General features: G+C 44.4%; 1 protein-coding gene across 2 annotated transcripts in view; it reads right to left on the bottom strand.

Moving 5' to 3' along the window:
• Window positions 1–26: 26 nt before the first annotated feature.
• Window positions 27–23142, bottom strand: part of LOC135509391 (capping protein, Arp2/3 and myosin-I linker protein 3-like) — a 33593-nt gene continuing 10477 nt past the window's right edge. Inside the window, exons 18-39 of one of the 2 annotated variants that reach the window (XM_064930018.1) lie at window positions 21540–21636; window positions 21374–21428; window positions 19070–19242; window positions 18871–18939; window positions 18640–18733; window positions 18461–18559; window positions 17656–17784; window positions 17398–17511; window positions 17025–17200; window positions 16722–16809; window positions 16140–16229; window positions 15919–15985; window positions 14120–14469; window positions 10485–10591; window positions 9205–9937; window positions 9002–9106; window positions 8657–8693; window positions 3789–3863; window positions 3288–3665; window positions 2550–2660; window positions 1072–1176; window positions 27–373 (exon numbers count right to left, since the gene is read on the bottom strand). In XM_064930018.1, the coding sequence (XP_064786090.1) occupies window positions 174–373; window positions 1072–1176; window positions 2550–2660; window positions 3288–3665; window positions 3789–3863; window positions 8657–8693; window positions 9002–9106; window positions 9205–9937; window positions 10485–10591; window positions 14120–14469; window positions 15919–15985; window positions 16140–16229; window positions 16722–16809; window positions 17025–17200; window positions 17398–17511; window positions 17656–17784; window positions 18461–18559; window positions 18640–18733; window positions 18871–18939; window positions 19070–19242; window positions 21374–21428; window positions 21540–21636 (3452 nt within the window). In that variant the 3' untranslated portion in view covers window positions 27–173. The remainder of the gene's footprint in view (window positions 374–1071; window positions 1177–2549; window positions 2661–3287; window positions 3666–3788; window positions 3864–8656; window positions 8694–9001; window positions 9107–9204; window positions 9938–10484; window positions 10592–14119; window positions 14470–15918; window positions 15986–16139; window positions 16230–16721; window positions 16810–17024; window positions 17201–17397; window positions 17512–17655; window positions 17785–18460; window positions 18560–18639; window positions 18734–18870; window positions 18940–19069; window positions 19243–21373; window positions 21429–21539; window positions 21637–23142) is intronic. The other variant, XM_064930019.1, reaches the window with a different exon arrangement.

Here is a 23142-nt window from a genome sequence, read left to right as displayed (position 1 = left end):
TAAAGCAGTGAGGAAAGTGCACTTAATGACACTTAAAAATCAACTTTTTAATAATTAACAAGTATATGTATGGATTTACTCTTTAAAACATTTTGTTTATAATTTGTTTTTTTTCTCCATAATCTGGCGTGCAAGGCAAAGGTAGACATGATAGAAAATAGACTATGCGCAGGTCAATCCATGTGTGTCTCTGGTAAGGGGGGTTCAGTTCTTTGGTCTGATGTTTCTGCCTGTGCTGTGTGCTGCTGTGAGACAGTCTCTCCCCTCTTCTCTACTGTGCTCTCTCCCTGACTGGTCCCCACTGGGCTTGGCCCTGGCTTGTCCTCTGTTATTGGCCAGCTGTCCATCCCCTCGCCAGTCCTCTCCTCCTCTGCTGTTTGGATTATTAATAAGACACAGCAGAGATTAGATTTTCAATCTCAAGGACAACAGAGAACAAGACACAACCTGACTTTTTTACTGGCAGAAAGATAAACCTAACAAAATTGAACAGTGAAAAGAAAAACAAAAGTTTCTTGATTAGATTTATCATTCAATAAGTAATTTCTGTTTAAACCAAAACAAGGTTATTCTAGATGTTAATAGCTGCACTCTATAGCATTCTGTAAGGTAGATATTTACTGAGAGTTGTGGGCATAATGATGAAGCATCGCTTTAATAAATCTGTCACATTAAGGACCTGATATTCAGTCCTCCTTCATGTCTGTAATTGAAGGTGATTTGCCAGGAAATTGTGATGAATATCCCTGTGTCAGAATGCAAACAAGTATTTGAGATATAATAGGATGGTAATTGCACGACAGTGTATGTGGTGCTGATGGCCTGATGGGTGAGTTATTATTATAGAACAAAGCAGAAAGAAGGGGAGGAAGTGAGCATATGCCCATTAGTCCAAGGCTTATAGGTCCCAAACCAAACATTTGTACATTTGGCACAATGCCTCAAAAAGAGCATCCATTTTACAGCCATACACATCTTAAAATCTCTCAAACCATTTTCACTTAGTAACTTATCCCCCCCATGTGTAAAAACACTCAGTATAAAATGTAATTGTCAATATTTCTTCCTCACCATCCTTCCCCTCAGGCTGGTCCTCACTACAGGTAGGGAGGTCCCCGGGGTTGGCACGTTTCTGGGCTGGTGACCTCTGAAATCGTGGCAATGTTGCCTTCAGCTCTGAGAAGGAGAGGAAAGAAACAACCTGCCTCAGGAATTTTCCTCATATCCAAATTGCAGCAGGACGTCTATGAACACAACTAGTATTTTCAATGTATTTGACACACACCTGTGTCAATCAATACGTTAGAATCAGCGATTCCACTCAGAGTCTTTCTGGGGAAGTCTCTAAGAGCTTGCACACCTGGATTTTACAATATTTGCACATTATTCCTTAAGGAATTCTTCAATCTCTGTCAAGTTGGCTGTTGAATCTTGCTAGACAGACATTTTCAAGTCCAGCCATAGATTTTCAAGCCGATTGAAGTCAAAACTGTAACTCAGGAACATTCAATGTCGTCTTGGTAAGCTACTACAGTGTATATTTGGACCTGTGTTTTAGGTTTTTGTCCTGCTGAAAGGTGAATTTGTCTACCAGTGTCTGTTAGAAAGTGGACTGAACAAGGTTTTCCTCTAGGATGTTGCCTGTGCTTATCTCTTAGTTTATTTTTATCATAAAAAATCCCTAGTCCTTGCTGATGACAAGCATACCCATAACATGATGCAGCCACCACCATGCTTGAAAATATGAAGAGTGGTACTCAGTGATGTATTTTGTTGGATTGTATTTGTATTCTGTACAGGCTTCCCTCTTTTCATTCTGTCATTTAGGTTAGTATTGTGGAGTAACTATAATGTTGTTGATCCACCTTCAGTTTTTTTCCTATCACAGCCATTAAACTGTTTTAAAGTCACTATTGGCCTCATGGTGAAATCCCTGAGCGGTATCTTTCCTCTCCGGCAACTGAGTTAGGAACGATGCCTGTATCTTTGTAGTAACTGGGTGTATTGCGAGGCATTGGAAAACCTCCCTGGTCTTTGTGGTCGAATCTGTTTAAAATTCACTGCTCGACTGAGGGACCTTACAGATAATTGTATGTGTGGGGTACAGAGATGAAGTAGTCACTCAAAAATCATGTTAAACACTATTATTGCACACAGAGTGAATCCATGCTACTTATTATGTGACTTGTTAAGCAAATATTTACTCCTGAACTTGTTTAGGATTGCCATAACAAAGGGGTTGAATACTTATTGACTCAAGACATTTCAGCTTTTAATTTTTTATGAATTTGTAAAAATGTCTAAAAACAATGTTTTTCCACTTTGACACTATGGCGTAGTGTGTGTAGGCCAGTGACACATAAGCTACATTTAATAATAATGTTAAATTCAGGCTGTAACACAACAAAATGTGGAAATGGTCAAGGAGTGTGAATACTTTTTAAAGGCACTGTATACACACAGTAAAGCCTTTATATGGCTCTGATCCTCTGCAATAGCCTGTGGTGTCCAGCAGGAAGTGCTCTCTCTCTCTCTGCTGCTGAGCTCACCTTCATAGTCCAGCAGAGCAGCATGTTCTCGGAGGAGAGAGTCGTCGTAGACAGACACAGCTCTCCGCTGGGGAGAGGGCTTCATGCGGGGCCGGGGTTTAGGAAGGCTCTCTAGGGGACGACCAAGACACACAGGACTCAGATACACAATCACACACAACATAACTGGAGGTGGGTTTAGGCACTTGACACTTGAGTCACAATGACATTCATGTTCAAAAAAAAGACCAGACCAGGCATTGCACTACCCAACACATGTTTGGCTCACATGTTTGGGATGCCATCCTCTGCCATAATCTGAACCCAAATAACATCAGATGAGTGGGTGCTACATATTGGTGGTGGTAATTCAGTCATTCGAATTAGGCATTGCTGAGTCAAAACCAATACAGTCCAACTCCTGGCAAATGGACTCCCAGGATTGATCTCAGCTCTGTTCGATTGTGTAAAACAATCTTTCCAATACAGACAAGTGCATTAGGAGCTGCCATCCACAAAATATTACAGTATATGAAAACAGAGAGAGACACTGAAGTAATTATGCTCTGAGCATTCACTGTTCTTGCATTATTTAATATTAAGCTCATAATGGAAGGCAAATAATCAAAGAGAGTTGGAGAGACAAAGAGAAGATACAAATACAAGCCAGCTTGGTCTTTTTCTGCTCAGACAGAAAAACACCAAAGCTGCTCATATATTTTGTCACCAAGGAGAGGTAAGGACTGTATATAAGTGTACCTTCAGTAACTGATTGTGCTCTCTCAGAGCGCTCCCTGCTCTCCAGGGCAGAGGGTCCCCTGCGTGGCGATGGGGCAGGGGGAGTCTCCTTGCGGGGGGAGGGGCAGGGGGGCTCCCTCTGCTGGGGCTGGGTCTGGCTCTGGGAGGGCTCTGGTTCTGTTGGCTGGGTCTCTGGGCCTGTGGCTTTGCTTGGCTGCCGGGGGAACCCCGGGGACGTCCTAGCTGCAGCAGGGGGCTGCTGGGGGGCAGGGAGAGGGGGTTTGGCTGCCACTGTGGGCTTGGGAGGGAGGGGGCCGATGGGTCGTCCTGGGAGGAGGGGCTTATCTGTTCGGAGAGCCTCCAGAGGAGTTAGGCCTGCTCTGATTGGCCACCTGGTGTCTGAGGAGAGAAGGGCGGTAGCACTGAAGTCATTACTGCAACATAACATTTACATATTGGTTTGGAGTATGGATGGATTTATTACGTGGACATCCATTCACCAGCTTTAAGTGTCAGAATTACCTGAAGCTGATGTGGACATAGTGCGAGGCTTCATCAACGTGGTTGGAGGTTCAGGTTTTTTGTCCAGAATTGCACCTGAGAAAGAGAAGAAGAGAAGATTATAGCAAACCCTCCATAATTGAAGCAGCCTGACACGGAAAAAACGAACAAATCCACACAAAAGACATCAAAGGACGCTGTCACTGTCACCTTTAGAGCACAGGCCATTGGCTGATAGTGCAGAGTTCCCCTCTGAGTGGATGTGTGAACTGACCCCTGACCTCCAGCACTGAATGACAGATGGACGAAATGACTCCCAGGCTGGCCTGTCTGTGTAGCTCTGACCTCCCGTGAGCCTCTCTGACCTGCTCTAAATTTCGGTCATCTCCAGGTACCATTTTTATTTATAGATGTAGGATTGATTTCTCTGTTAACCTTTACCTCTCTGGTCTTCTCACTGGCCTTCACCATCGGAAGGTGAATTTGACAGAAATAAGCTCAGTTTTTTACATTTCTATCAAATCAAAATTAAGAGGAATATTATCTATAGGTTCCATTGTATTTTCAAGGGTTACTCAAGAAGCACAACAACTGCAGTTGACATTATACTAGCATCACTAGTGTCACAGCAACACTTTTACTTGACAGTCTACAATTCAACAACTATAAGATGAGACATTGACATCTAGCGCAACCAGCCAACTCTAAGTTGACTTAGTCTCCACGTCTACAGCAAACCTGAGATGCTGCCACATTTCCTAGAAAGGATCTGTAGGGGAGACCGGGGGTTGGATGCCACACAGTGTGTGTGTGTGTGTGTGTGTGTGTGTGTGTGTGTGTGTGTGGCTGTGTAATAATTTCAAGATAAAAATGTGTGTCCATCTGGTCAATTCAGGTCAGGCTAACAAAACATTGAGGTGAGAGGAATAACTGCATTTTTCATCTGTGAAATTAAATATTAATATGCTTGTTATTTCTTTAATAAATAGTATGATGGGAGTATCCATAAACAATTACTTTTTTTATAGAAAAGGGAGAGCTTTATTTCAAGCCTATTTGTGAGTTCCTAGATGAAGCCATGTGGTAACTAGCATCTTAATTAGCATGCTAATTAAGATTGGGAATGGTTGTCACATTGTGATAAGCAACCAAAACATCAATCTAACAACCATCTCCATTGTAACAATGTGCCCAGTAAGCTAAATTACGTTGAGAAGATGCATAGAAGACTTGTTTTCTGGATGTTGAAAAGCCCTCTATGCTTCACAAGTTTGGACAGTACAGCACAGTAGAGTTTAATTCAGCAGAGTACAGTACAGTTTAATTCAGTATAGTAGAGTACAGCAAAGTAGAGTACCGTACAGTTGAGTTTAATTCAGTAGAGTACAGTACAGTTGAGATACATTATATTATACTATACTGTATTCTACTGAAATATACTCTACTGAATAAACTACTTTTCTTGAATGTACTCTGTTGTGCTCTACTGTATACTGTGGTGTCAAAACTTGGGAAACGTGGATGTCTATGATTGGTTCTGTTTTGGTCCGTTCCGAACCTGCTTCTCCAACAGAGTCAGCAACATTCACAAACACGCCTCTTCCTGTTTGAAAAAGCATTCCTTGTTTTCAACAAAACATTGAGTTAACACAAATGTTTACAGCTTTACTTTTTTCACTTATGAATATACTACACTGAATATACTACATGTGACAAGTATAGGGACAGCGTGGAGGAGCAATTCAACAGGTCGGATAGGCGTATGTGGCAGAGGCTTCTAACGATAAAGGATTACAAAAATAAAGTCTGTCATGTCTCGGACACCAATGCAAAACAACCGAGCTGCAGAGGAGAGCCTCTGAGGAGAACTTGAGTTACAGTGGGGCAAAAAAGTATTGTCAGCCACCAATTATGCAAGTTCTCCCTCTTAAAAAGATGAGGCCTGTATTTTCATCATAGGTACACTAACTATGACAGACAAAATGAGAAAAAAAAATCCAGAAAAATCACTGTAGGATTTTTAATGAATTTATTTGCAAATTATGGTGGAAAATAAACTTTTGTTATTGACCAAATACTCATCTCAATACTTTGTTATATACCCTTTGTTGGCAATGACAGAGGTCAAACGTTTTCTGTAAGTCTTCACAAGGTTTTCACACACTGTTGCTGGTATTTTGGCCCATTCCTCCATGCAGATCTCCTCTAGAGCAGTGATGTTTTGGCGCTGTTGCTGGGCAACACGGACTTTCAACTCCCTCCAAAGATTTTCTATGGGGTTGAGATTTGGAGACTGGCTAGGCCACTCCAGGACCTTGAAATGCTTCTTACGAAGCCACTCCTTCGTTGCCCGGGCGGTGTGTTTGGGATCATTGTCATGCTGAAAGACCCAGCCACATTTCATCTTCAATGGCCTTGCTGATGGAAGGAGGTTTTCACTCAAAATCTCACGATACATGGCCCCATTCATTCTTTCCTTTACACGGATCAGTCGTCCTGGTCCCTTTGCAGAAAAACAGCCCCAAAGCATGATGTTTCCACCCCCATGCTTCACAGTAGGTATGGTGTTCTTTGGATGCAACTCAGCATTCTTTGTCCTCCAAACACGACGAGTTGAGATTTTACCAAAAAGTTCAATTTTGGTGTCATCTGACCATATGACATTCTCCCAATCTTCTTCTGGATCATCCAAATGCTCTCTAGCAAACTTCAGACGGGCCTGGACATGTACTGGCTTAAGCAGGGGGACACGTCTGGCACTGCAGGATTTGAGTCCCTGGCAGCGTAGTGTGTTATTGATGGTAGGCTTTGTTACTTTGGTCCCAGCTCTCTGCAGGTCATTCACTACGTCCCCCCGTGTGGTTCTGGTATTTTTGCTCACCGTTCTTGTGATCATTTTGACCCCACGGGGTGAGATCTTGTGTGGAGCCCCAGATCGAGGGAGATTATCAGTGGTCTTGTATGTCTTCCATTTCCTAATATTGCTCCCACAGTTGATTTCTTCAAACCAAGCTGCTTACCTATTGCAGATTCAGTCTTCCCAGCCTGGTGCAGGTCTACAATTTTGTTTCTGGTGTCCTTTGACAGCTCTTTGGTCTTGGCCATAGTGGAGTTTGGAGTGTGACTGTTTGAGGTTGTGGACAGGTGTCTTTTATACTGATAACAAGTTCAAACAGGTGCCATTAATACAGGTAACGAGTGGAGGACAGAGGAGCCTCTTAAAGAAGAAGTTACAGGTCTGTGAGAGCCAGAAATCTTGCTTGTTTGTAGGTGAACAAATACTTATTTTCCACAATAATTTGCAAATAAATTCATTAAAAATCCTACAATGTGATTTTCTGGATTTTTTTCCTGATTTGTCTATCATAGTTGAAGTGTACCTATGATGAAAATTACAGGCCTCATCTTTTTATGTGGGAGAACTTGCACAATTGGTGGCTGACTAAATACTTTTTTGCCCCACTGTATGTGCTTACGGTCTCCACGGTGGACATATTTATGTCATTCAAACCTGTTAACCCTTGCAAGGCTACCGGCCTAGACGGCATCCCTAGCCGTGCCCTCAGAGAATGTGCAGACCAGGTAGCTGTTGTGTTTTTGGACATTTTCAATCTGTCTCTAGCTCAGGCCTGCTTCAAGATGTCCACTATCATCCGGTGTCCAAGAAAGTGAAAATAACGGAACTGAATGACTACCAACCCGTTACACTCACTTTCGTCATCATGAAGTTCTTCGAGAGGCTAGTAAATACTCCTACCCAAACCGACCCTCTGCTCCTTCTATGTACATTTGTACAGGGTAAAAGGGATCTTGAAGAAGGAAGGCTATCACTCCATTTTGCAACGCCATGCCATACCCTGTGGACGGCACTTAATTGGAGCCACTTTCGGCCTACAACAGGGCAATGACCCAAAGCACAGCTCAAAACTATGCAAGAACTGTTTAGAGAAGAAGCAGTCAACTGGTATTCTGTCTATAATGGAATGGCCAGCACAGTCACCGGATCTCAACCCTATTGAGCTGTTGTGGGAGCAGCTTGACCGTAAGAAGTGCCTATCAAGCCAATCCAACTTGTGGGAGGGCCTTCAGGAAGAATGGGGTGAAATCTCTTCAGATTACCTCAACAAATTGATGACTAGAATACCAAAGGTTTGCAAGGCTGTAATTGCTGCAAAATTATTATTTCAATTAAAAATGATTATTTATAACCTTGTCAATGTCTTGACTATATTTCCTATTCATTTTGCAACTAATATTTCCTATTCATTTTGCAACTAATTTCATCAATGTTTTCATGGAAAACAAGGACATTTCGAAGTGACCCCAAACCTTTGAACGGTAGTGTGTACATGTTATTTTATTGGGGTATTGTTTCATTCACACTGTTAGCACTTTAATCTAAAATCATTCTCATTATAATACTTGATATATTTTTGTCATTATGGCTAATAATGATATATACAGGTATGTTATAATATACTGTTATATCTTATTATGAAAAAGATATCTTCAATATATTTAATTTCCGTAAGCTGGCACAGCCACAAAGCCATTCAATCTGATTTTAAACCTAACCTTAACACTAACCTTAACCACACAGCTAACTCTAATGCCTAACCTTAAATTAAGACCAAAAAGCTAATTTGTTTTCATTTATTTTTACAACATAGGCCAGCTGCAAAGTCAAAATTGGCTATCTAAGGGGAAATCGCTCAGTTCTGCCTCCAGGGCAAGATTTGTGACAATAAATTTCAACCTGAGAGGAAAACACTAACCAGTAAGTGTGACAACCAGCCCCACTCTCTCCTACATACAGTGTGAAGAGGAGCTAGGAACAGGAAGTCCCAGATCCCAGACACACAGCTGAGGAGGAGTGGGGAGAGTCTTACCCTCTGAGTTGGCTTTTCTCAGCTCCTCTTCTTTGTTCTACAAGGGGATAGAAGACAATGTTATTCTTGAGTTATCCTCCTATGTGCTCCTACCTGGACTGAAAATGCAGGCTGCAGTGGATAAGTCCTATTAAATAATTTACAATACAGAGGCTGTCACACCCTCACCATCAGGTACTATACTGAGACATTCAAGGCCATGCCACATTACATTAATGTCACAAAGGTACTGTAATCCTTAATGAATCCCACTACAGCTGTGTGCTCAGAACAGAAAGGAAATAGTCAAGTAGAGAACAGGAAGGGTGGTCCTCAACTATTCATATCACACATTAACACACACACCTGGCTGGTCTTTGTGTCTGCAGGAGGTGTCTTGGCCACCCCCATGCGGTGGAGCATGACGTGGAGACGCTGCTCAAGGCTGGATGTGCTCTCAGATGCGTGTTTCTGGAAGAGGATGACCAAAGGCATATCTAAATGATGTGCATTTTGTTTATCACAGATTGGTTCTATGTGCTTTCTGACTAGTGCAGAGTGGTACCTACCTTTCCATGTGTGGCAGTGCCATCCTCCAGGCCTGTCAGCAGGATGAGGGACTGGGACTTCCCATCCCTGAGGGAGCGCCGTGTGGCCTTCAGCCTCCGCTCTCCATCTGGGGTCCTGCTCTTCTCTAGAGTCCGGCTCTTCTCCCTCTCCACCAAGAACCCCCCAATAGGGCTGATGACGGGGCTGGGGGTCAGAGCGCTGGGGGACATGGGGGTCCCCTTCTCCTGGGCATAGGCACTGGTGGGAAGGGAGGCGGATGTAGTGGCGACGTCAGAGGGAGTGGCGGAGGCCATGGTGTTGTCCTCTGCTGCTCTTACTGTTGTGGTGGCATCAGAATCATTAACACTGGTGGCCTTAGCACCCCTCTCCTCTTCCAATTTCCCCTTTTTGTCTCGCTCCCTCTCTTTTTCCTTCTCTTTTGCCTCCCTGAGTGGTCTGATTAGATCTGCAATGGAGGTCTTTTTGACCTTGCCCTCTGGGCAAACCTCGCCCTTCGCCCCCCGGCTGGCACGGCCTTTCTTGAAGGCGAAGAAGTCCCCAAACTTCTTCTTGATGTTTTTGGAGGGGGCGGAGGAAAGGGTGGTTGTTTCAGTCGCGGAGGAGGAAGAGGTGCTAGAGGAGGTGGTGCTGGAGGGGAGCGGGACCGGGGCAGACGTGCTGGGAGGGGCAGGGGTGGTGGAAGTCAACTCTATGGGTTGTGCTTTGTCAAGGATCTCCTCCCTCTGCGCTTTTCTGCAATTGAGGTGAAGCACAAAACAGCAACAACACTTCTGAGTCTCCATTCAGTGGTGGTGCTTGTTCAGTGTTCACACTATCTAGTGATGGGATGTTGTGGCTATTGGGATGGGATCAGTGGGATGCTGTGTATTTGGGATACATCATTTTCAACTACAGTAGACAAACATTCTGCGAAAACATTCTGTTATCTTTCTGTTTGTACAGTACATATGCATTGTGTGTATTGCCTGTCAGTCTGTCAGTCTTCGTGGAGAGTGTGGGAACATGCATGTGCAGAGAGCCAGTGTTAGTTGGTTTGTTTAGTGTGGGTGCAGAGAGCCAGTGTTAGTTGGTTTGTTTAGTGTGGGTGCAGAGAGCCAGTGTTAGTTGGTTAATTTAGTGGGGGTGCAGAGAGCCAGTGTTAGTTGGTTTGTTTAGTGGGGGTGCAGAGAGCCAGTGTTAGTTGGTTTGTTTAGTGGGGGTGCATGCAGTACATCCATACCATATCTGTATTAGTATGGAAAGGTGTATTCACTTGGAGGTTTACTATATGGATACTTACAGATGGTCATCATGGATGATCTTCTTAGTGAAGAACTCCTCTACTCCCTCATCCACCCTGCCAATGGTCTCATTGGCTCCATTCTCTTCACTCTCAGCTGCCTGCTCCTGCACACACACACACACGCACACGCACACGCACAGAGAGAGAGGCTTGGCGGATGCTTATGGTAATACCATTGTGTGACTGAATAGTGTAGGCTGAGTACACTCACAGTACACATACTGATTATGATGCTTGCCAACAGATATGCTATAGAGAAAAATATATGTTTATGAACAAACCCGCATCCGTACGCACACACACACACAATAGATCATCCTCTCGATTCTATAGACCATTAGTGTGTGTGTCTGCAGCAGGCACATCTGTGCTTCAGGTCCCAGCAGAGAACACAACCCCTCAGCCCCCATCCTCTCCCTGATCCTCCACAATATAATTATATCTCTCAGACACCCCCTTCACCACCACCACTCTCTCCTCTGTTCCAGTCTGAAGAGCAGCTCTTTAGTTTGGATCATACGGTGATGATTTAAAAGATTCATTATTCACTGTTATTTAGCAGGCTGGTGGGAAGAGCAATCTCTTAATGGTTGTCTGTCGCTTACTCAAATACAAACAGGCAGTGCACAATATTTTGACAGGTAGTATTGGCTGACAATTTTCAGGGGTGGAAAGAGAGTGAAGGCGAGGACTGTTTTCTCAGTGTCTCAGTGTCTGAGACGATGTTCTGTATTTAGCCAGTCTATGAGTGCAGCTGCTGCTGAATAGACTGAGGGAGGAGAGAGGCCTTTAGGCGCTGTGGTTACAGAGAGCAGGAGAACCAACCCACTGCAGAACAGACTGAGGGAGGAGAGAGGCCTTTAGGCGCTGTGGTTACAGAGAGCAGGAGAACCAACCCACTGCAGAACAGCAATAACAAATGTATGCAAATGGTGTGCCACGCCGCATGAGAAATGGATTATAAATAATTTAGTACCTCCCAGCCAATCAGAGAGCAACGATCCCCATCACTCTATCTTTAGGAAGAGAAAAATACTTGCCATAAAGCACAAGGATGGTGTTTCCATTGATGACGACACACTAACACTTTCATATATCTAGCATAGCAACAGTTACTGATAGACTGTGTGGTAGGGGTGTGTCCATTGGTTTCTTCATAATGTAGTATTGTCTTTGCAGTGTATTTTCTATTATGGTAAATAGGACATCAATAGGTGGCCTTTTCCCACATACAGTACATGTCAATGTAGGTAGAGGGCTCTGCTCATTCAATGATATTTCAATCTAATTCTATAAGTCAATTAACCGTGAGCATCAAATCTAAGAGAAATCACTGACATATGTTTGGTAATATGATATCTTGGATTTCAAAGGAATGGTCTCACCCATATTCCCAGAGCATCATTCAGTAGGAGTTCCCACCATTTGCAGAATTCAACTGCTAGTCTGTCTATAGCACTGGACTGGCTGTGCTTTGGCTTCAACATTGCACTAAGTGATGGCAAGTGAATGGTTTATGAGCAAACCTCATGACAACAAGAAGCTCTCTCTCCGCAGCAAGACATTTTCTGGGGAGGAATGCTGTTACATAAAAACCCAAAGCAGATTGTTTTACATTTTTCTACAGCAGGAATAATATACAGTCGATAGTCATGTGAGCATATTCAAAGTGGGCCAGGCAGTAGGCACACCCAGAAGGAGGAGCGGTCCCACCACCTCCACCAACCACAGTGAGTGTTACAGCAAAGCGACAGTTCACCCTGCCCTTTCCTTTCCCACAGTCAACACAGCCAGCAGCCCTCCAAGCTACAACCACCACCTGGCCCCTTATTTCACCAGGCCAACTAGCTACATTATCAACATGCACATTAGACAAACCTACTTGTGATACACATGCATGTTTTATGTTCATAAAAACCTATAGATCCAGACACAAAACAAACTAGAAATTCTGCTACATAACACTTAGCTTCAAGTATATGTGAACTGCCTTTTCCATAGAAGGGTAAAGCGGTTCTATCTGCCTCTCATCTCTGTGGTAACTGAGGAGTAGTGTCGTCCTCTCCAGAAAATCTCTGATCTGAGCTGGCCGCCCGTCCTTCCTGACTGCATAGTGACCCCAGAGGCTCAGATAACCACATAGGGATGAACTGCATGAACAATTACTATACAGAAGCACAGGTAACCATGGACAATAGCAATGAATAAACTGTTTCAATTGTATTACAGGCACACAGGTCCCAGGACTGTTTCAATCACTATTCAGGAAAACAGGTGGCCACAGACATCAGCACTGGAAATACTGTTTCAATCGTATTACAGACACACAGGTAACCAGCGACAGCACTGGAAATACAGAAGTACAGAATGGGGCACCTTGAATACAGTCTAAATAACAAAGTGTAGACACTGTGTTCCAGTAATGACAACACAGGGGATACAGACACCCAGTTAATGTGGTATTGGGAAACATTCCATTGCACAGTGTTACCTGCAATAAGAACAATAATTCCCTTGTTACTACACCAACAATGAATCACACTACAACACCAATGTAGCAGCACTAACAACAACAGACACACAAAACACAGACGCACACAGATGATGTTACAAAGAAAACCATTTATTTTGAACAAGTGCTGCTTATAAGATGGCTGCAGCATTGTTTTTCACACATAACAGAGAGCCGTCTTTGATCAGTTGGCAAAACAGACAGTGTCAGAGGAAAATACACACACTCACAGACAGACAGACCACTAGACCTCCATCAATCATCACCAAGCACCAGCTGAACATTGAGACATTCTAATCAAACACGACGATGAATATATACATGCAAACACATACCCACAGGCACACACCCACACATGTGCACAACCAGTTCCCATTGACAATCCTTAACAATATTACACTGTAAAAAGAGGGATTCTCCTAAGGGCATTGACAGGAGAGCGATAGTGAAAGAGAGGGAGCACTCCTTGATGTGAAAACATGAATAATTAAAATGCTACAGCAGTCACATAGAGCAGAGCCATCCAGAATCAGTGTGGGGAGAGCGCCCTGTTCTGACAGCCCCCAGTCCACCACTGAGAACCACAGGGCCGCCGTTAATGCAGGGGAAATATGGAGAAAACACACAGAAATGGCTCCTCAACACATCAACAGCAGCAGCACTGACAAGACGATGAAATAGAATCAGATCGACAGAGAGAGGGAAGGAGGGAGATGTAGAGAGAATGCCCAGAGCTGCAAGCCACTGACACTGCCTCTGCTGCTGCGGCTGCAATAACCTGAATACCGCCATCACAACTCTTCTTCCCTCCCCCTCTATCACCATCCTCTCTGCTCTCCCCTGATTTCTCTCTTCCCTCCCCCTCTATCACCATCCTCTCTGCTCTCCCCTGATTTCTCTTCCCTCCCCCTCTATCACCATCCTCTCTGCTCTCCCCTGATTTCTCTTCCCTCATCTCTCTTTCTCGCCATCCCTTCTCATCCAGCCTTCTGTCAGAAAGCAACTCTGTCGCTACAATTGATTAGCCTCTCCCTGCATCCCACCCAGTCTCTCTTCTTCTGTCTGTGCCTTTCTTCCCTCCATCCCCATCCTCCATGGTGCTCATCGTGTTGCCTCTTACCTGGGTCTTGCTGGGCGGCTTGCTGTTCCGACGGTTGGGTCTGGGCCTGGAGCGGGTGTAGTGCCTCAGTGTGTGGCAGTCGATGGGCAGGTCCATAGGGGCCTGAGGATCTGCGGGCTCAGGGCGCCGGGGCTCACTGTTGCTAAGAGCCGCAGCAGCTGCAGGAGCAGGAGCAGCATCCGCCTCTCTCCCTGTGTGGGAGGGGCCTTCGGATTTCAGCTGGCCTCCCACTGTGACTGACAGTGTCGTCGTTGACGACAGCGCCTGCACATTCCCTCCTACCCATGCTCCTTCCTGCTGATAATGCATGCTCTCTCTTGCCTGCTGCTCCGAGTCCACATCCAGGAGACCTGCAGAGAGAGAAACACGAGAGAGAGAGAGAGAGAGAGAGACAGAGAGAGGGGGACAGAGAGGAGGACAGAGAGAGAGAGACAGAGAGAGAGGAGGAGAGAGAGAGGGAATGGTACCAACACACAAAGGCACAGGACGTATGATAGGATGCATGTAAAAATAGGGCAACGATGTATAACGTGGAGATAATAAACTGGGAGGGGATGTAAGATATAATGGGGGAGAGGGAGGGAGAGAGAGAGAGGACAAGCTGAGAATAGTGATTGAGAGACCATTGATGAAGAAAGGGGGAGGAGAGACAAAAAAAATCAGAGAGCTACAAACAGAAAATATGGATGGAAGAGGAGTCCGACGGATGACAATAGATATAGGCTCAACATCAGAGTAGAGAGGAGACTAATCAGACAGATTTACAACACTGAATCTAAATGACGGACGAGAGGGAGAGAGCAAAAAAAGAGATGGTGCAAGAGAGATGGGGAGAGAGAGATTGCAGGTAGCGGCAGAGCAGGACGGCTGGAGAGAGTGGCAAAGGAGGGGGGGGGGTGTTGTACAATAGTTGTAAGCCGGTGCCCCCCTCTCCCTCCCTCCCCTGTCCCCCCAAGTGAGGTTCAGTGGTCTGAAAGTAACCCGGCCATGCTCCAGTTAACCACAGCCCTTTTTATTGGACAGGCAGCTGATTATCTTTTGTTGAGGCTAGAGTATTAACCCCCCTACCACCTCCATCACCGCCCCCCAGAATCTCCCCTCCGATATGGGACCTTAACCCTACAGCACCCTGACACAGCACTATCACAAGGAGGGGGAAATCCCAAGACGCATTGGGGGACAGCCCCTCAAGTGTTCCGGGCTGCATGAATGACACACATAAGCAATAACCCCTTCACGTTCAGTAAAACACATGGGCTTAAAGGTGCCTCTTGACAGAGTTTTCCACAGACAAGGAGATAAAAAGTGCAGTGTTATTTTCTACTCACAGAAGGAGTGTAACACACTGACACATTTTGACTGGTTCTAAATCTGATTTGGGATGTACTTAAGAGCACATTGCACTAAAGGGATTTACGCAGAACAATCCAGAAACATATTGCTCTAGTGGAATCTCCCTCTGTTGTGACTGCTCCATTATTTTCATGTTACTGCCCTTCTGACCCTCTTTTGTTAGAGCTCACTCCTCACTGGATAATTAAATGCTTTAGACACGACCCCTGACCTTTTCAACTGTGAATTCTGGTTGAAACCTTTTTCTAAGCCAATCACAGTGGCGGTTGATTGCAGCTGCTGACATCACAGGTCAAGGGCATTTTGCTGTAGCAGACTGCTGCCAATAACTAAACCTGATTAACACTGTAATCAATCTGCCTAGTTTCATCCCAGACTCCAAGCTCTCCTACTAAAAAGTCTGTATAATAAATCAGAATTAGACTGATGACAAGCCTGGTTCTTACTTTTCACTGAGGGTGCTGGACGGATACTCTTGGAGTGGATGCTGCTCCTCCAAATGACAGGAACATACTGAGAAAGAGAGAGAAATTCAGATAGTTGTATTAAACAAGAACTAATGCAGGTCATGTAGATACTTGTGTAGACTGGTACAATGGTACAGCATATACTGTTTAGTATGGTGGGTTGTGTGTGTTTTAGAGAGGGGCTATGTTAGAGCTCTTACATCATCCATGGGGAAGTCATGGTCTACCACTCGTAGATGAGGGACGTTGGTTTTGAGTCCAGAGGTGGTCTGCTCCCTCATATGACGGTCCTGAGGTGAGGGAGGGTGGTGACCAGTTATACTAATCAAACACACCCAACACAACGAGTGTTGCGGAGTAGGGAAATACATAGTTCAACTAGTAATTTAACTACATTATGCAGTAGTTTGGTGGTAGTTGAACTCAGTGTTTTCAGTAGTTAATAACTTGTTTTTCCATGTATAGGTGTAGCTATCTATTGGAAGCCTCACACTACATTTTTGCTAAAATAAAATATGACCCGTCATCAGACCTGTCTAGTTCTTACATGAAACAGTTTTTCTGTTTAATAGGCTAAATGACGCATTCTGTGATCTGTTCTTGCAATTTGTTGTCTAAGACATTTCAAATTTGGATATGATCATTTATCACAAAGTAGTTTGTATGTAGGGAACAACTTTTGTTAAGTAAACTGTATTTTTCTTAAGGGTAGATGTAGTGTAGCTTAACTTCTCCCAGTGTGTGCTTGGCACACACACACACTCTCTCCCTCTCTCTCTCACCAATTTCTGCTGAGCCACAGACAAGTCCAGCAGAACCTCATCAATGATACTTTCCACCAAGGAGACACTAACTGACAGTTTGAGTTCACTGAAAAAGAAATGAAAAACAAAGAAATATTGGAAGGGGAGAAGTAAATCCTAAGCAACACCAGTGAGCTTAATGAGAGATGTGGGAGGCACTGGGTGGAAAAATTCCATGAGCATGACACAAAACAACAAGGATTATGTACGATGTAACTGTTTGTGTTCTTCATGAGCTGTGTTTTTGTTTCACGGTGGATGTGGGTGTATTCAGCTGTTTACCTTAGTTTGTTACTGATGAGTTCTCCTATATGCTGCATGAAGGTGTCCTGGATGAACAGAGCTGTCTGTCTGGACTTCTTAGCCACACAGTCAGCCAGCTGCTCACAGACACTTGACCTGTGGGTGACCCTAGGACAGAGGGTCTGGGCTGACTGCAACAAGGCCTGAGCCAGCTCCTGGAACACACATGGCATACCAGTCACCTGGATGACCTCTCCTGAGACTTTCCCTACCACACGTTGCAGGTTTAGACATATCTCTTCAATTTGTCTGAATGTTGATCGTCAACAGTGGTTGGTAACTGACATTGATACCATGTGCCTCATATACATTGTTCACACACATGATGCAGAAACAAAAATGGCAGTATTACCTGAATCTCCTCTGTTATTTCGTTGGTGACTGTTTTGGCTGTGTCATTCAGTATGTGTTGCAGCATTGCACCACTAGAGGGTGTCTTCACCAGATCATAAAGTGAAGGCAATAGCTAGAGGTTGAACACAAACTTATTAGTGATATTTCACCATTCTCAAAATCCTTCATTATTAGGCATTGGATGTTTATGTTGAATCTAGACCTTTCAAAAACATAAATGAACCTTTTGTATCAGTGGGACTCAAAGATACCTTACCATAATGGAGGTTTTAGTATTATGAAGCACTTCCTCTGCAGCCAATATGTCTGACTGCACTTCCTGTATATTGCAGGGGGCTAAAGGTCGGACACTCTCCTGTAACCTCTGACACAGACCTTGAACCAGCTGAGATGAAGACAGACAGACACAGGGTGAGAATGGCAATTGTGCCTGAAATGTAGGACTATGGGAAAGGAACAGACCCTCATACATACAGACACTAACAGACACTAATACACTGAGTGCACAAAAAAATTAGGAACACCTTCCTAATATTGAGTTGCACCCCCTTTTGCCCCCATAACAGCCTCAATGGGCATGGACTCTACAAGGTGTCAAAAGCATTCCACAAGGATGCTGGCACATGTTGACTCAAATGCTTCCTACAGTTGTATCATGTTGGCTAGATGTCCTTTGGGTGGTGAACCATTAATACACACAGGAAATTGTTGAGCGTGAAAACCCAGCAGCATTGCAGTTCTTGACACTCAAACTGGTGCGCCTGGGACCTACTACCATACCCTGTTCAAAGGCACTTAAATCTCTTGTCTTGTCCACTCACCCTCTGAATGGCACACATACACAATCCATGTCTCAATCGGCTTAAAAATCCTTCTTTAATCTGTTTCCTTCCCTTCATCTACACTGATTGAAGTGGAATTAACAGGTGACATCTATAAGGGATCAAAGCTTTTACCTGGATTCACCTGATCAGTCTATGTCATGGAAAGAGCAGGTGTTCCTAATGTTTTGTACACTCAGTGTATATTTCTGTTGCCTCCAAGAACAAGGACTGACCCACCTGTTCAGAGCGTACGGTCTTCAGGCCCTGTTGGAGGTTTAGTATCTGGTCTGGGCTTGCAGACTTTCTCTGGCTGTTCCTGATCAGACACGACTGGATCTGGACACAACAGGTGTTTTATACCAGGGTGACTCAGACATCCCTTTTTATCATGCACCTCGTGGACAACCCAATCTCACCTTCTGCAGAGCCTCCTCTGTCTTCTCGGGACTGTTACGATACCCGTGTGTGACATCATTCATGGGGATGGATATGTGCTGCAGTGTGAAGTTCCTGTGTTTATGCATACACACAGAGAGAAAAGAATAAGGAATTAATCAACCAATCAAAGGCAGGAAAAGAGGGGTAACGTTATCTTTTAGGCAATATTCCTATTTGATGGACTGAGACTCTTCCTCTCTATGAATTACCTCTCTAGAGCATTGGCCACATCCAGAAATCCCCTGGCTGTCACATTGTTCCTGTCCCAGACCAGAGTCCTGTGTAGAGATATACACTGGGCAGGTCAGGTGATGGTTAGTTCATGGTTATATAATTCCAGATTGAGGCTAGGGTAGGCAAGGTTGGGGCAGGTCAGTTTATGGTTACGTTGGATTATAGCTAGGTTACCTGAGTTTAGTGTTGATGAGTAAGGCCTTGGCCAGCATCTTGGCTCCAGTGTCTCCGATGCAGTTGCCACTGATGTCTAGCTTAGTGAGGCTGGCATTGCAACCCAGGCTGTTGATGAGGATGGTGGTGCCTGTCTTCAGCTTGGAGTCGCACACTGACAGAGACTCCAGGGGCTGTGGGCATGGCACACACACATGCACACACACACATACACCACTGATCTGATCTGTCCAATCAGAGCCCAGAGTCTGGGGCTCTGGGCCTGATAAAACTTCAGTTGGATTACATGACCTTCAGCCTGACATCTGGCTCTTTGATACTCAGAGAAAATGTCTGCCTGATTTCAATGAGCCTTGTATACTGTACGAGTCTCAGCTGCTCAATGTGAATTACTGAGGTGGGCCTCGTCTCGCTGGAGAAGGATTTGGGGTAATTAAAATACTTTCTTTCACTCAAGGGGAGGTCCCAGAGGACTATGCTTCCACAGAGCCTCCATCATTACAAAGCTCTCCTAGCAGGGAACAGGAGAATACTACAACCCAGAAGGCGAGGTCAGAACAGGTGCATTAAAGCTGGGACCGAGAGACAGCTTCTATCTCAAGGCTATCAGACTGTTAAATAGCAATCACAGCTGGTCTCCACCCAGTACCCTGCTCTGAACTTAGTCACTGTCACTAGCCGTCTACCACCAGGTTACTCATCCTCTAACTTCGAGGCTTCTGCCCTATGTACAGTGCATTCAGAAGGTATTCATACCCCTGGACTTTTTCCACATTTGGTTATGCCTTATTCTAAAACGGATTAAATTGTTTATTTTCCTCATCATTTTACAAACAAAGGAAAAACAGGGTAAAAATGTTTTACTAATGTATATAAAAAAAGCTGAAATATGCCATTTACATAAGTTTTCAGAACCTTTACTCAGTACTTTGTTGAAGCACCTTTGGCAGCGATTACAGCATTGAGTCTTCTTGGGTATGATGCTACAAGCTTGGCACACCTGTATTTGGGGAGTTTCTCCCATTCTTCTGCAGATCCTCACAAGCTCTGTCAGGTTGGATTGGGAACGTCGCTGCACAGCTATTTTCAGGTCTCTCCAGATATGTTCGATCAGATTCAAGTCCGGCCTCTGGCTGGACCACTCAAGGGCATTCAGAGACTTGTCCTGAATCTACTCCTGCGTTGTCTTGGCCGTGTGCTTAGTATCATTGTCCTGATGGAAGGTGAACCTTCGCCCCAGTCTGAGATTCTGAGCACTGTGGACCAGGTTTTCATCAAGGATCTCTCTGTACTTTGCTCCGTTCAGCTTTCCTTCGATTCTGACTAGTCTCCCAGTCACTGCCGCTAAAAAACATCCCCACAGCATGATGCTGCCTCCACCGTGCTTCACCGTAGGGATGGTGCCAGGTTTCCTCCAGATACTTGGCATTCAGGCCAAAGAGTTCAATCTTGGTTTCATCAGACCAGAGAATCTTGTTTCTCATGGTCAGAGTCTTTAGGTGCCTTTTGGAAAACTCCAAGCAGGCTGTCATGTGCCTTTTACTGAATAGTGGCTTCCGTCTGGCCAGTCCATAAAAACCTGATTGGTGAAGTGCTGCAGAGATGGCTGTCCTTGTGGAAGGTTCTCCCATCTCCACAGAGGAACTCTGGAGCTCTTTCAGAGTGACCATCGGGTTCTTGGTCACCTCCCTGACCAAGGCCCTTCTCCCCCGATTGCTCAGTTTGGCCGGGCGGCCAGCTCTAGGAAGAGTGGATCTAAACTTCTTCCATTTAAGAATGATGGAGGCCAGTGTGTTGTTGGGGACCTTCAATGCTGCAGACATTTTTTGGTCCCATTCCCCAGATCTGTGCCTCGACACAATCCTGTCTCGGAGCTCTACAGACATTTCCTTTGATGTCACGGCTTGGCTTTTGCTCTGACATGCACTGTCAACTGTGGGACCTTATATAGACAGGTGTGTGCCTTTCCAAATCTTGCCCAATCAATTGAATTTACCATAATCAAGTTGTAGAAACATCCCAATGATGATCAATGGAAACAGGGTGCACCTGAGCTCAATTTAAAGTCTCATATCAAAGTGTCTGAATACTTATGTAAATAAGGTATCGGTTTTTGTCATTTTTACAAATTAGCAAAAATTTCTAAAAACCTGTTTTTCGCTTTGTCATGAATGGGTATTGTGTGTAGATTGATGAGGACATTTTTTATTCAATCAATTTTAGAATAAGGCTGTAACATGACAAAATATGGAAAAAGTCAAGGGGTCAGAATACTTTCAGAATGCACTGAAATCAAGCACTCACACACTCCTCCTCCTGAATGAGCTGGACGATACGCTGTAGGACATCTGTTAGAGCTCTGTGGGGAGAGATAGAGAGAGAGAGAGACAGAGAGAGAGAGAGAGTGTGAAGAGACAGCTGACAGGTAGATGAATATAAAACAGTGGTTCTGACAGATTTAATTACTGACCTGGACTTCATGGCAAAGTTGCGTCCCAATGCCAGATGGCGAATGGAGTGACTACGACCGATGGACAGCACCAAGGTGACCATGTCACTCTCAAAACCTGAGAGGAGAGAGATGTATATCAGTAACTCACTGTGGAAGAGTAGACATTCTGCATGCTGTATATCTGTATGCTTTGAGGAAGCCATCTCATGTCAGCTCAATTTATGTTGAGCCTACTCAGTCATAAATTCACCAATTAGGATTCCCAGGAGCCTTTTGAAAGGTGCATGCTCCATGAAAACGAATGGTCTCTATATCTGAGCCACTGGCTAGTGTAGGAGATTGTACCACATCATCATAGTCTTGGTCAGTGTGATGTCGGTGTGATCCCCAGAAGTGTTCATGCTACATGGTTACAGTAATACACCGCCGCTCTTCATTATAAATTGTTGTCCAAGCTCTGTCTGTACCGGATTAATATGGATGAGGAAATTGGTTGGGAGACAGGCAGGTGCAGGACCCTCAGTGTCCCAGAAGTGCTCTGTCTATTCTGACTGACACTGATGTGTCTGCCCTTGGTCACTCCTCAGTGCTGCATGGAGGCTGGGAGCCCTGCCTGCCTGATCTGCCTGTTCCAGAAATAACATGATTTGAGCTATTCTCAGCGGTCCAGCTTTTGACTGTGTTTTCAGAACCAGGTTTAAAATTACAGTGCCTGCAAAAGTATTCATCCCCCTTGGTGTTTTTCCTATTTTGTTGCATTACAACCTGTAATTTAAATTGATATTTATTTGGATTTCATGTAATGGACATACACAAAATAGTCCAAATTGGTGAAGTGAAATTTAAAAAATAACTTTTCAAAAACTTGTGCATATGGATTCACCCTCTTTGCCACAAAGTTGTGGAGAAGCACAGATCATGGTTTGGGTATAAAAAAATATTCAAAACTTTGAACATCCGACGGAGCACCATTAAATCTATTATTCAAAAATGAAAGAATATGGCACCACAACAAACCTGCCAAGAGAGGGCCGCCCACCAAAACTCATGGACCAGGCAAGGAGGGCATTAATCAGAGAGGCAACAAAGAGACCAAAGATAACCCTGAACGAGCTGCAAAGCTCCACAGCAGAGATCGGAGTATCTGTCCATAGGACCACTTTAAGCCGTACACTCCACAGAGCTGGGCTTTACGGAAGTGTGCCCAGAAAAAAAGCCATTGCTTATTAAAGAAAAAAATAAGCAAACACATTTGATGTTTGCCAAAAGGTATGTGGGAGACTCCCCAAACATATTGAATAAGGTATTCTGGTCAGATGAGACTAAAATTTAGCTTTTTGGCCATCAAGGAAAATGCTATGTCTGGCACAAACCCAACACCTCACATCACTCCGAGAACAACATCCCCACAGTGAATCATGGGGGTGGCAGCATCATGCTGTGGGGATGTTTTTCATCGACAGGGACTTGGAAACTGGTCAGAATTGAAGGAATGATGGTGCTAAATACAGGGAAATTCTTGAGGGAAACCTGTTTCAGTCTTCCACAGATTTGAGACTGGGACGGCGGTTCACCTTCCAGCAGGACAATGACCCTAAGCATACTGCTAAAACAACACTCG

Source organism: Oncorhynchus masou, chromosome 22, assembly GCF_036934945.1.
Source record: "Oncorhynchus masou masou isolate Uvic2021 chromosome 22, UVic_Omas_1.1, whole genome shotgun sequence".
NCBI lineage: Eukaryota > Metazoa > Chordata > Actinopteri > Salmoniformes > Salmonidae > Oncorhynchus > Oncorhynchus masou.
The sequence above is the reverse complement of the archived record's forward strand: the minus strand, read 5'-3'. Positions and strand labels throughout refer to the sequence as shown.